This window comes from Diaporthe citri, assembly GCF_014595645.1.
Source record: "Diaporthe citri strain NFHF-8-4 chromosome Unknown scaffold_3, whole genome shotgun sequence".
Classification (NCBI taxonomy): Eukaryota; Fungi; Ascomycota; class Sordariomycetes; order Diaporthales; family Diaporthaceae; genus Diaporthe; species Diaporthe citri.
The window spans coordinates 3,851,719-3,863,993 of NW_025064848.1; the positions used below are offsets into that span (position 1 = coordinate 3,851,719).

General features: G+C 53.8%; 4 protein-coding genes across 4 annotated transcripts; all 4 read left to right on the top strand.

Annotated features, from left to right (window-relative positions):
• Positions 1 to 570: 570 nt before the first annotated feature.
• INS49_008640 (uncharacterized protein) lies at positions 571 to 1,266 on the top strand (the record flags this gene model as incomplete). The annotated part of the gene is made up of 4 exons (XM_043169379.1): positions 571 to 819; positions 872 to 952; positions 1,025 to 1,194; positions 1,251 to 1,266. The coding sequence occupies 4 exons, from the start codon at positions 571 to 573 to the stop codon at positions 1,264 to 1,266; spliced, it is 516 nt and encodes a 171-aa protein (XP_043027059.1).
• A 1,244-nt stretch (positions 1,267 to 2,510) lies between these two features.
• INS49_008641 (uncharacterized protein) lies at positions 2,511 to 4,205 on the top strand (the record flags this gene model as incomplete). Its single annotated transcript, XM_043169380.1, has 2 exons — positions 2,511 to 3,482; positions 3,543 to 4,205. 2 exons carry the CDS (start codon positions 2,511 to 2,513, stop codon positions 4,203 to 4,205), a joined length of 1,635 nt encoding a protein of 544 aa, XP_043027060.1.
• A 1,252-nt stretch (positions 4,206 to 5,457) lies between these two features.
• INS49_008642 (uncharacterized protein) lies at positions 5,458 to 7,293 on the top strand (the record flags this gene model as incomplete). Its single annotated transcript, XM_043169381.1, has 4 exons — positions 5,458 to 5,738; positions 5,817 to 6,200; positions 6,267 to 7,022; positions 7,236 to 7,293. The coding sequence occupies 4 exons, from the start codon at positions 5,458 to 5,460 to the stop codon at positions 7,291 to 7,293; spliced, it is 1,479 nt and encodes a 492-aa protein (XP_043027061.1).
• Positions 7,294 to 9,618: 2,325 nt separating this feature from the next.
• On the top strand, positions 9,619 to 11,604 carry INS49_008643 (uncharacterized protein; the record flags this gene model as incomplete). Its single annotated transcript, XM_043169382.1, has 4 exons — positions 9,619 to 10,101; positions 10,327 to 11,052; positions 11,123 to 11,331; positions 11,445 to 11,604. The coding sequence occupies 4 exons, from the start codon at positions 9,619 to 9,621 to the stop codon at positions 11,602 to 11,604; spliced, it is 1,578 nt and encodes a 525-aa protein (XP_043027062.1).
• Positions 11,605 to 12,275: the final 671 nt, after the last annotated feature.

Genomic DNA, 12,275 nt, shown 5'->3' on the forward strand with positions numbered 1-12,275 from the left:
GCGTGCCTGCGCTGCGGAAGTGGACCATGCATCCCTGCTGCCGCTGGTACAAGCTCGGACGGCTTTTGGAGGTGGACGTCAAGCCTTCCAAGTCCTTCGAATCGCATTCCTGGTCTGCGGTCTGCATCTGCCTTCCTTTCCCTCCCTCGCCGCCCTCTCCTTCTCGACTCGCTCAGTCTCTGCCCGCAGACGAGCCGCCGCTGAAAATTCACCCCTTCGCTCCAAGAACCTAGGCTCGGGGAGGCCATCGTTCTTTATCTCCTCGGATCGGCCTTGTTCGAAGGCGGTCTCGCCGCATTCCAACATCTACAGCTTTCCTCGGGCGCAAACCTTGCCAGCCGCCAGTCTTCATCACTTGGCAGCAATTCACCGATTCAGCAACTTCCCTCGAGGCCTTTCGACCGACCGCCCTTGCTTTCAAACCGACGCGACGCCCATCTCGTAGCTGCGACCAGCCCCTGCGAGCGGTCTAGGACAGTCGACTTTACGATCTCGAGCCACCGCGTCGCATCAGGTCGAGCCCGTCCCGACCGACCGACCGTCGAAGACGAAACAAGCCATCGAGACAACATGTTCTTTCTGCACAACCTCACGCGTCATGTCACGCTTCACCCTTCCTACTTCGGCCGAAATATGCACGAGCTGGTCACAACCAAGCTACTGAAGGATGTCGAGGGCACGTGCGCGGGCAACTACTTCATCATCACCATCATGGACACGTTCGACATCTCCGAGGGGCGCATCCTGCCTGGAAGTGGGCTGGCAGAGTTTACGGTCGGCTATCGCGCCGTCGTGTGGGCTCCATTCAGGGGCGAGACGGTAGGGTAAACCGCTGCGCATGGCTACGATCATGTGCTAATTCAAGCTCAAGGTTGATGCTGTTGTGTTCTCCGTCAATCCTCACGGTTTCTTCTGCCAGGCTGGCCCGCTGCAGCTGTTCGTGTCGAACTTCGTACGTGCTGCGAGCGCCGTGATGGCACACCTCTTTGTTTGGGCTTGCCGTTAGTGGCTAACTATCTTTTAGTTGATGCCCAAGACATGCAAGTACGATGCGAACGCGACACCGCCTCAGTTCACCGATCACGAAGGCCTGACCATCGAGAGCGGCTCCCACGTTCGCGTCAAGATCGCCGGTATCAGGAACGAGGTTGGCGAGATCAGGGCCATTGGCAGCATGAACGAGGATTATCTCGGGTACGATACTGGACTTGCGCGCTTTACCTTTGAATTTTTGCTAATGACGAGTGCAGACCTCTACAAGACTAAGACTCTGCAAGGTCAACGTCTGGAGAAGACCATGTGGGGTACGCGCCAAAGTCACGGATCTGGGCAAGAAGCCCCGAGTCCATGTGCGCGGCATTAGCCACGGGCGAACTCTGTTTGCAGATGAGCTAAGCGACTGCGGTGCACCTGGGCAGTATTCGCTTTAGCATGCGAGCTCAGAAGTGAATCAAGTTCCCTAAGCACTTGTGTGCCTGTTGTCTGGGCAATGCTCGTTCTGGTTGTTATGCATAGTTCCACTTCAGAGCCAATGCGCCAACAGTCGCAAATCCCAGGGGTGGACAGCGGACTCGGGTGGTGGTGGTCCCAAAAGAAGGAAGTATGGCTTACAGAGCACAGCAGAAAAGATACAGGCTAGGGCGGCCGGGGCAGGGCCACTCCAGCTTTTTGACGGCCTACGGAGCAATAGCCCTCATCTTTTAGCATGTGCTCACTTGATGGCTCCAGCAGAAAACCCCTTCCTAAGGAACCGAAGCAGACCAGGGCATCTCACAAGGCCTGGGTGAGAGTGCACGTAATGCCTAGGCGATAAGATCTGGTACCTATTTACTCGGAATGAACATATAGCACGAGTGCTGGGAATTAAAGGCGACACGGGCTGTATTACTATGTACCATCCCGGGCTATCGCCTGTTTCGTTGAGAACGGCGCTGCCGATGTGACTTGCTAGGGTCACTTGGGGACGATAGGCGCCGCCCGGGAGGTCTTGCTCGTCCTTGTGACCGCAGGCACTGCTCTGATACCTTGAAGTGCCCGGGGCGCCTTCGCACCCTCCCTCTAATTGTACGCTCGATGCGGTGTCGAAAAGAAGGTTCTGGCGTCCACATTACTCGGTCCGGCGCCCTCTAGTGACCGACCCGGTCCTTCTTTCCCAAGCACAATCTGAAGTTCATATTAGTCCAATGCCTCGCCCCAGCAGCTAATTGTATCCTTTCCACACCTTGCTCACTCGGAAAGCCTGTAGGTTTCCCTGACCACCATTCGCTTATCTCATTCAAGTGTTTCATCAATACTGCCCATCGTTTGTTCACTAGATCCCCCATCCGTAACTCGACACTCATCGATCTTCAATCATTACGGTCGGGAACCGGCGACTAGATCCACCCTGCCACAGACATACGTGCCCTGGCAGCACTGAACCTCGAACCGTTCGTTATTTCAACAAGGGCATTCGGGCTATCTTCGATGTGTCTTCTCCGGACACAGTGGTCCCCTTCCCAAGCGGCAATATGGCTGAAGAATTCCGGCGCCTCTGGGAGACTCTGACGCGGTACCGACGTCCCCGGCCAGATTCGTACAGAGTACCCTACTGGTATAGTAGAGTCAAGGAATTGAGGCGTCTCGACGAGGTCATCGAGATTGCAAATGAGAACGACAGGTACGGCGAGCCCAACATTCTTGAGGAGACGGATGGCGATGGCCGGTGGATGCTTCACGTCGCTGAACATCACGAGCTCTGCCGAGAGACCACCAGAGCCCAATGTCCTGTTTGTCACTTGGGAGCACAGATAGGAAAGAGCCCATGGAAGCCACAGTCCGAAAACCTCGCTCTCGTAGACCTTCACAACGCCGCCGCCGACGCCGGTGCGGATGCTGATAAGACTGTTGGCTACGTCCATGGTCAGAGTCTCGAAACAGTGCAGCCTGAAGGCTCATCCTCTTCACCAATATCCGGTGCTCACTTGTCAGGGCCGCAGGCTAGAACCGAATCATCAGCCAACATAGGATCACCCATCTCACGAGATACCCCAAATGGTCACGGCGACGTGGCGGACAGAAACAAGGAGAACCACAAACGAACACAACCTCTCTTCGACACAAATGATTCGGGTACTTTCGAGTCCGACAGCAGCGACGACGAGGATATGAGTGCGGATGCGGATGACGCAGAACAGGAACGCATATTGCAGCTGTTCGAGGACTTCCCGACGTGCATCCAAAAGGCCAGGCATCTCCCCGCCATAGATAACGACAACCACGGCATCATGATCGTCAGCAACCCAGAATCAGGCTGGAGCCACCTCGACTCGGCGAGACTGCCGCCGAGGATCCGGAAGTATCTGGCAGAATTCACCGTCCTCAACGCCGCGGCCTTTCCTGACGGTGTCTACCCGGACCTAGCGTCCAACGGGGCCGGCTCTCACCGCTGGCTACTAGCCACGGCGCGCAAGGAGTTCATCTGCGACACTTCGACCCTGGACGTGTGGTACAGATCCCTCGACCACACGCACCAGTCCAGACCATCACAACAGCCGCTCTAGGAGCTGGCGGCAGATAGTGCACAAAGAAAGAGGGTGCTCATTCAGAATTCAACAAACTTCCAGGATCGTCACGGCCCTCGAACCCAAGGAAACTTTCGGGCTGGTCCGGCCCGCCGCAGACCAGTCAGAGGCCCCAGAGCCCTGCCAAGATGCAACTGGCAATTCTGGGACGAGCCAGACGACACAAATCGCGGGCCGCAGATCATTGTCACGGAGCCGAGTGGGGATTCCCACTACCTTATCGACCCCGACACCTTTCGCCTCAAGGTCAGGCAGCAGCGCGGATTCAGCTCTGGCCAGGCCACTTCCTATGTCGAGAAGAGCAGGATGGCGGACAAGGTGGAGGCGATGGCCAGTTTCAGCGCTGAGGAGATGGATATGTACGGCGACGATGAAGACTCCACGCTTCCTTCGTATACATCGGGACGCAGCACAAGATGGTGGCTGCGATGGGGGAGAATGTTCCTCAAGCCCGGGCCGCAGCCTCGCACCCTCCTTCCATTGTACCACAACGACTCGCCCTTTGATCCCGAGAAAGCGGGACTGCTTGGATATGACGGTGCTCAGGATGAGAAACCTCGAGCGGAGAAAGAAGGCATGGTTCGGTCCCCTGGGATAGTTGGTACTTTGCGGAATCTGGCGTGTTGCTGCTCGAAGTCCTGATTGGGGCTGGATATCCTAGCGAGGGATCATGTCGAATTAGACGAGGCCCACAAGCGATACCAAGGGATTGATGTGCATAGTACTAAAGACCACCCTCTTTGATTATGAATCAAGTTGAATCAATTGAGAACCTGGATGATCGTCTTGAAATAAGTCAGAGATTATTGCGAGGGTCTCTGGTTTCAAGTTGGCCCAGAAGCGCGATGTCGGTGTTACCCTCGTCATGGTCTTACGAAGGGCGTCGAAGTCCTTGATAGCCTACTTACCGCTAGCACAATTCCCGAAGAGGAAGAGTTCACTTTTTTGAGCCGAGGCTAATAACCGACATGGATCCCCTGTGTTTAGCAAACGAAACGCTACCCGCTCCCCTCCCCTGTCGTTTTGACTCGCGCTCTCCCCTCCTCTCCAAAATCTTAAATCCTTTACAACTAAGCTATTTCTAATATATATTTTTAATACATATTTTTTTATTAAAATATTATATTGTAATATTTCTTAAATATAATATAACTTTGTTATTTATTATTTTAATAATAATAAAAAAAACTTTATACTTATATTAATTAATAATTAAAATAATAAATATAAATAATATTTCATAATATATTTAATAATTGAAGCTTTTTAAATATATAATTTATAAAGTTTTATTTAATTTTTTAATAAAGATATAATAAAATATAGCTGAATTTAAAACTTAAGATTTTAAACGCGGAGGGGAGAGCGCGAGTCAAAACGACAAGGGGGGGGTAGCGTTTCGTTTTCCACACACAGCCGATTACTGAACACCCGGGATCAATTTCCAAGGCGCTATTCGCTTGCAGGTCCCATCGACATCTCCAGCCCTTCTCGGCATACTAGGCCAGGGCGATTGGGCGTCTCAACTCCGGGCTCGGTATATATAAGCACACAATATGGACACCATGATGCTGTGCCGCCACATTACTGCCTCGACTAGGTCTAGTTAATAAGGTTGCCCTTGCAATTCGAAGCTTTGAAGGGGTGTCGGGAGCTCGGTAAGCCTTACGACTCAGACCCGGTGGACTATGGATCCCACTACTTAGTGATCTGATCACAAAATCAAAATAAGCAGTTGCGGCAAGTATATATCAGATACGCAAGGCCCAATGCAACTTGCGATCTTGTATACCCACAGATAGAGTTGCAGGTCTGTATCACCAGGGGAAATCACCCCCCTGCTTCTTTGCTTCCTTACCAATTCCCCGCCCTGCACAATCCTCTGTGCCCAAGGATGGACAACACTACCACGAGACTCGAGTCAGAGAAGGTTAACGGCGGTGCCTTGGGGGAATCAGTATTGCCAGAAGACGATAATACGATGTCTGGTTCAGCTACAGACAACGACGTCGCCGTGGAGAGGATGGAAAATGGGGGCATCACCCCTAAGGAGAAGGCGCTCGCGTCCGACCCGGAGGCGTCGGATTGGGAGCAAGACCCCGAGAACCCGTACAACTGGCCGTCGGCCAAGAAGTGGCAGCAAGTTGCCATGTGTGCTTCTTTTGGCTTCTTGGGGTAAGTACGCGATCATATCACCAGCTGATGAATAGTCCCCGACATAGTTACACTTTCTAACGTCACCCGCCATACTAGGTCGATAGGAACCTCGATCATATCGCCCGCGACGACCCAGCTCCAGGAAGAGTTCGGCGTCGGCGTCACACAGTCCCTCGTCCCGCTGTCGCTGTACGTCTTCGCCCTCGCCCTAGGCCCCGTGCTCGGCGGGCCCCTGTCCGAGACGGTCGGCCGGCACTCCACCTACACGGTCCTGGGCACGCTCGGCTCCCTCTTCACGCTGGGCTGCGGGCTCGTCCACGGCTTTGCCGGGCTCTGCGTGCTGCGCTTTCTGGCTGGGTTCTGTTATGCGCCGTCCCTGGCCGTGTCGCCTGGCGTGCTTAGCGATGTGTTTAAGCCCAAGGAGAGGGGTCTGCCGTCGGCATTGTTTATACTGACGCCTTTCCTTGGCCCCGGTGTGGCGTGAGTCCTCCCTTCTCTGCTTCTACTCTTATGAGGCGTCCTCAATTGGCTGACTGGGTAACATAGCCCCTTGATTGGTGCTTTCGTTGTGAACAGGAAAGGGTGGCGATGGACCCAATGGACGATGCTGTTCTTCTACATAGAAGCCATGTTCGTAAGCGTCGTCTGGGGTCGTGAAACCTACGCGCCAGTCCTACGGCGCAGAAAGGCAAAGAAGCTCAAAATTCCACTGCCCCCGTCCCCATCAGTCTGGGCCCAGGCCAAGGTCTTCGTCACCGTCGCCCTGATCCGACCTCTCCACATGCTCTTCACAGAGCCCATCGTCGCCTTCGTCTGCCTCTACGTCGCCTGCGAGTTCGCCACCCTCTTCTGCTTCTTCGCCTCGGTCCCCTTCGTCTTCGGGAGGATATACCACTTCGCGCCCGAGGAGGTCGGGCTCGTGTACATCAGCATCATCGTCGGCTGCCTCATCGGCTTCGTCACTATCGTCGTCTGCGACGTGTGCTTCTACAGGCCGCAGGTGGCCCGCCATCCGCCGCACCAGGTCCCGCCCGAGTATCGCCTCTTCCCGGCCATGATAGGCAGCGTGCTGGCTCCCGTGGGGATCTTCTGGTTCGGCTGGACCGCGAGGCCTGGAGTCTCGTGGGCGAGCCCTGCGGTCGCGATCATGCCTTTTGCGTGGGGTAATATCTGCCTGTTTGTGTCGACCACGCAGTACCTCGTGGACACTTTCCACGGGACCACGGTGGCCAGTGCCATGAGCGCGAGCAGTCTTGCCAGGTACGGGCTGGCCGGTGCCTTCCCTCTGTTTACGATACAGATGTATCAGAACCTCGGGGTCGGATGGGCCACCAGTCTCTTGGGATTTATTGCGGTGGCTTTGCTCCCGGTGCCTTGGTCATTGTTTAAGTTCGGGAAGGCTATTAGAGCAAGGAGTCGGTATGAGACTGCTTCGCATTAAAGTCTTTTGAAGTCTTCCACAGTCTTTTCGTGAGCAGGAACACCGGAAATAGCCTGCTACAAAAAGCTGTCTAGTTCGCTCGATTACAGATTAAGAGAGATCCTGGTGGAAGTGAAGGCCCCACTGGTCTAATAATAAACACGCTGTGCAACCTCATGTCTGGAAGTGATTGGTGCCCTCTTCACAGCTAGTGGCGTGCTGTCAGCATGGGCCCATGTAGGCAAGGTCTTGAGGACCAGAAAAGGACATCAGTCCCGGCGCACTACACACGTCTCCAGCTCTATTGCCCTTCAATCACTTCGGGACAAAATTGCTTCACGCCTCGCAATAGAGTCCGCTTCACCACAAAGAGCCGAGGATGGAAGCCGCCGGCTTGGTTCTTGGGGTCATCCCTCTAGTCATCAAGGCCTTACATACTTATATCGAACGATTCTATCATCGATGAAGAGCGCTCAACGAGACCTGGAAGACATGATATCAATACTGACAGCCGAGCAACAAATCCTCCAGAACACGTGTCAAATTCTGCTCAAAGACATTGTTCCGAATTCCAAGCTCGACGCTATAACAGCAGACCCTTTCGGTCCAGCCTGGAAGGAATATGACGTGGAGATCAATATCCGTCTGTATCGATCCTCAGCAGTATTTCAACACACGGTCACGGAAATGAAGAAGGCTGTAGATGAGCTTCAGCAGAAGCTAGCGGTTACAGAGAATGGAGGCGTAAGATTTTCCTCCAACGGAAGTATGCTGCGCTTCGATTAACATGGGTACATTCCACAGACGATGTTTGATAATCGGCGCTCAGTACTTGAAGCACTGAAACGCGGTGCCCGTAAAGCTTCGTTCGCAATATCTTTCACGCTGAGGAAGAAAGACAATGTGAGCATTCTTGACAGAATAAAGAATGGGAACTCGACTCTGCAAAATCTGGCCCTCCAAAACAGAGACCTAGAGCCGACAAGACGATCAGGATCCCAATTCAAGCTCGCCAGACTTGTTGGGCCGCCACATTGAAAATGCCATCGCTCTCTTGAGCACCGATTCATCTCCCAAGGCCGCCAACATGGACAAGTCCAAGCGGATCCCTTCTCTAGTGCGGACCTCAATTTCTGAGTTGGAGGGACTGTCTTCGACCCTGGGGGAATCTTTAAGTTATTCAACGGAATCCGCAATCACACGTTCACACCTTTCGAAATTCAAATTATGGTCAGGCTGTATGGGAGCGCATCGTGTCGCTGGGACCCGATCTTTATCGTATCGACTTCGTGATGCATCATCAATTCGTCAGACTGTTCTCTTTCTACTGGAGAATCTGGAACGTTATGTGAAAGAAGGCAAGTGACTAGGACGAAACCAGAAGCAGCGAAGAAGTCTTCCATCTAACAGCTCCTACCCCAATCTATTGCCCAGCAACATCCTTATGAGCACGGCGAGGAAGAAGATGAGGGTGATTCTACCGACGAGGAACTGGCGGAGTACTTCCGGGACAACGATAGCGATGGATCTTCCGATAACTCTGAGCTGAGGCGAGTTCTGTCACAAATGGAGGACGTTGTAGACGGCTTGATGAGGCTTGCGGTTACAATTAGCAACCCAGCTTCCATATGACCAGCTCAGATCCAGAGCTGGTGTCGTCCCATACCCATATGAGTGGGACGTCGCGCACGTTCAGTAGAAGTTTCCGGATATAGATCCTGTCATCAGTGAGCGACTTGGCAAGGCACTCACTCAACGACGCCGATACTTTAACTATAGAGAGGAGCACCATCTTCGGCTACAAGAAGGACTAAATGGCGATGATGACGACGATGGAAGCAAAGGAAAGGGAACGACTATCGCATCATCTCTGCCTCACGAGTCCAGAGATACTGCTCCCGCAATTCTGGAGGATGCTGAGGATACTTATTCGAAGGTCTCGACAACTTCATATGCCACCACCTCTGCAGATGAAGGGCAACGTCATATCCCACCCATTCCCAAGGACCACATAAACGGCCCTTTCCTGTGCCCTTTCTGCTATATGCTCATTTCAGTTGATGCTGAAAGTGATTGGAAGGCTGGGCGGGAATGGAAGTGAGTGAGCTTCTTTTATTGTTTCATATTGCGTACGACGGCTTACCTGTCCGGTCACTCAGAAACCACGTATACCGAGATTTGCACCCATATGTTTGCCTCGAAAAGCACTGTACCAAAGCAAGCCAAGACTTCCAAAAGCGCAAACAATGGGCCCGTCATATGCTCAAAGCACACTGGAGGACTTGGACCTGCCCATTTGGCTGCGCCTTGGGCTTCAGAACTCCCAAAGATTGCCGCCGCCACGCACTTGAAGTACACCCAACACACGTCTCAACCGGGAAAGTGGAGAACTTAGTAGCTCTCAGCAGTAATTCTGACCCCAGATGTGCTGAAGGCAAATGCCCTCTTTGTCTCACCTTCGATATCAAGGACAGTCGCATGTATGAGTCTCATGTGGGGAAACATCTGGAACAGTTGTCACTCTTTGTTCTGCCCCAGATTGATGGCGACGAAATTGAGCAGGAGGAGGGTACCGTTCTGCCTCAGGTCAGTGGCGATGAAAGTGAGCAGCAAATTGAGCAGGATCACGGTGCCGAAGACGATCAGCACGGCTCCATGAACCCTCCGTGTGGCCTGGTTCACGGCTGCCAGCGGCCACGCCTGCGCTTTCAAGACGGGCGACAGGCTTTCCACTGCGATTTACACATACCCTGTGCCAAGTCAGGACCGCTTGAGGGCGGCCGCCAGATGGCCGCACCACACAGTGACTTCTGCTTTGCACATAAGTGCAGCCTCGAAGGCTGTGCTGATGGCAAGGAGTCAAGCTCGAGCTCACACTACTGCAAGCAGCACACCTGCCTCAGCTCTGGCTGCCACCAGGCCAAGTTTAACATCCATAGCCAAAGCGCCAAGTACTGTTCTGTCCATGAGTGCTCTATTAATGAGTGCCTGCAAGAGGCAAAGACAGCAGGCGGCTTCTGCCTAGCCCATACCTGCGCTCACAGCTTATGCAATGCCGGGCAGTTGCCTACGTCGCGATATTGTCGCGAACATTGCTGTACTGAGGAAGGCTGTGAAGAGCCTCGCCCAGGTGGCCGTGAGCACATCCGCCAGTGCCTAGGACATTGGACCAGGGACATCCATGAGAATGTGGCCTCCGAGGTGAGCCACCGTCGGGAACAAGGAGAAGTAGAGGACGAGATCCACGATCTTGAATCCCGCGACCGCGAGCGTAGGCGCCTCCTCGCCGACAATGTAGAAGAAAGAAGACTGGTCGAAGAGGAAGCCCGGTACGCCGAACAGGTCAAACAAGCCAAGGCCGAACTCGAAAGGAAAAGACCGGCCGAGCACCTCGCCAAGGTAGAAGAAGAGCGAAGGCGACACGAGGCCGAAACACGCTTAGAGGAGGAAGTCGTCGCTAGATTAACCGCGGAGGAAGCTCGACGTGGAAAGTTACTTTCTGGATATGGATCGGTGTCAGACTCAGAACCAGACGGCTTTCGCCCCCGACACGCGGGACCGTCGAATACTGCGAATACGGCTGACGCGCTGCTCATAGACGGACGCGTCCGGGAGATTAATGACATCAAGGATGACCCTGACGGCGATCGCGCTCATTCTACACACGGAATCGATGGAGGGCATGAAGGAAGTCACTCGCGCCGCGGCGGCTCGAACCCCTACACGACGGTCGAGCGATTGCGGAAGGCCATGCTCTCTAAGGCGTTGGCAAGGGCCAACGTTGCCGTCGAACTCGACAATGCGCAGAATTTCCAGGGCGCGCGCTCGGCCTACCGGGAAGCATGCGACCTGCTGCACCAGGTCCTACTGCGGATGACTAGCGACGAGGATAAGAAGAAGCTTGAGGCTATTGTGAGCCCATGTCCACGGTTAACCTCTTCACTCTTGCCCTGAGACTACTAACGCGCTTCCGCAACGCCAGCGCAAGACTTGTATTGGCCGTGTCGAAGAGCTGGACCAAATGCTCCCCGACGATGAGCAAGATATCAAGGAGGACCGCGGCGCGCAGTACGCCGAGGACGCCGAGAGGTGGGAGCTGCGCAAGTCCAAGTCCGAGCTGGAGGACCTGCGCATCAAGCAGGAGAAGGATGCGCAGCGCGTCGAAGATGAATCCCGTCTCAATGACGAGTCGTGAGGGTCGGCCTCCGGTGCCAGACTTGCCAGGAGACGTAGATGCGAAGTGGTTGGCTGTGGCCAAGTCCGCCGAAAGATATGCTCGAAATACTGTCGGGGACACATTCCAGGCTCCCGGAGCCCTCGCCGAAAAGGGAGTTTGGGTTGTTCTTGGAGCCCTGGACTAGTCGTACACGTGCTGATGATCCGCATATGACGGACTACGACCGGGAAGCCGAGAGGGAGCGGCTGGAGAGGGAGATCCATGACCTGGAGATGTCGGATTTGTAGACAGAGAGGCGTGTGATCAAAAGGGAGGAGCAGATGGCAGAGAGACGGACAGAGGAGATGATGGAGAAGGACAGGTGGGTGATGATCGAGGGGGTCATGAGTGAGAGTCAGTCCGCGTCTGAGGCAACTCATTACACTGTGGACCGGCGCACCTACCAAGCCGGACAAGAATGCGAACGCACGGAAGCGACAGGAATCCCAAGCCCATATAGATGAGCAGACTATATGACCCAGAGGTCAAGAGATTTGTGTTTAATAGAGTGAGTATTACATGGGCCATGGGTTGTGTGTGCCTAGATACTGTATTAGCCCTGGAGGTGTGTCACATTTGTGACAGTCTCCAGCAGGGTTGTAATCAGGAGTGGGCTTAGTGATACTCTGTGTTGATGCGTTTAATAAACACCTTTTACTGACTTCGACGTTACCTTATCCTGCGCGTTCTGCATCAGAAGGTCGGACCTAAGCCAGGGACTTAGAAGACGCTTAATTTGTGGATAAGATACAACAGGTGTGCTTGAATATTTTCTCGTATTCAACCTTGGCCTGGCCCAGGCACAGACTTCGTCTCCATCTGATGCTAGTGAATCCATTGTGAGTAATTTGGCATCCGATGTATCAACAATGGAGTTGCTCTCCTGTGTTATCAATATCGGTCCTGCCCCGGTGTTCCA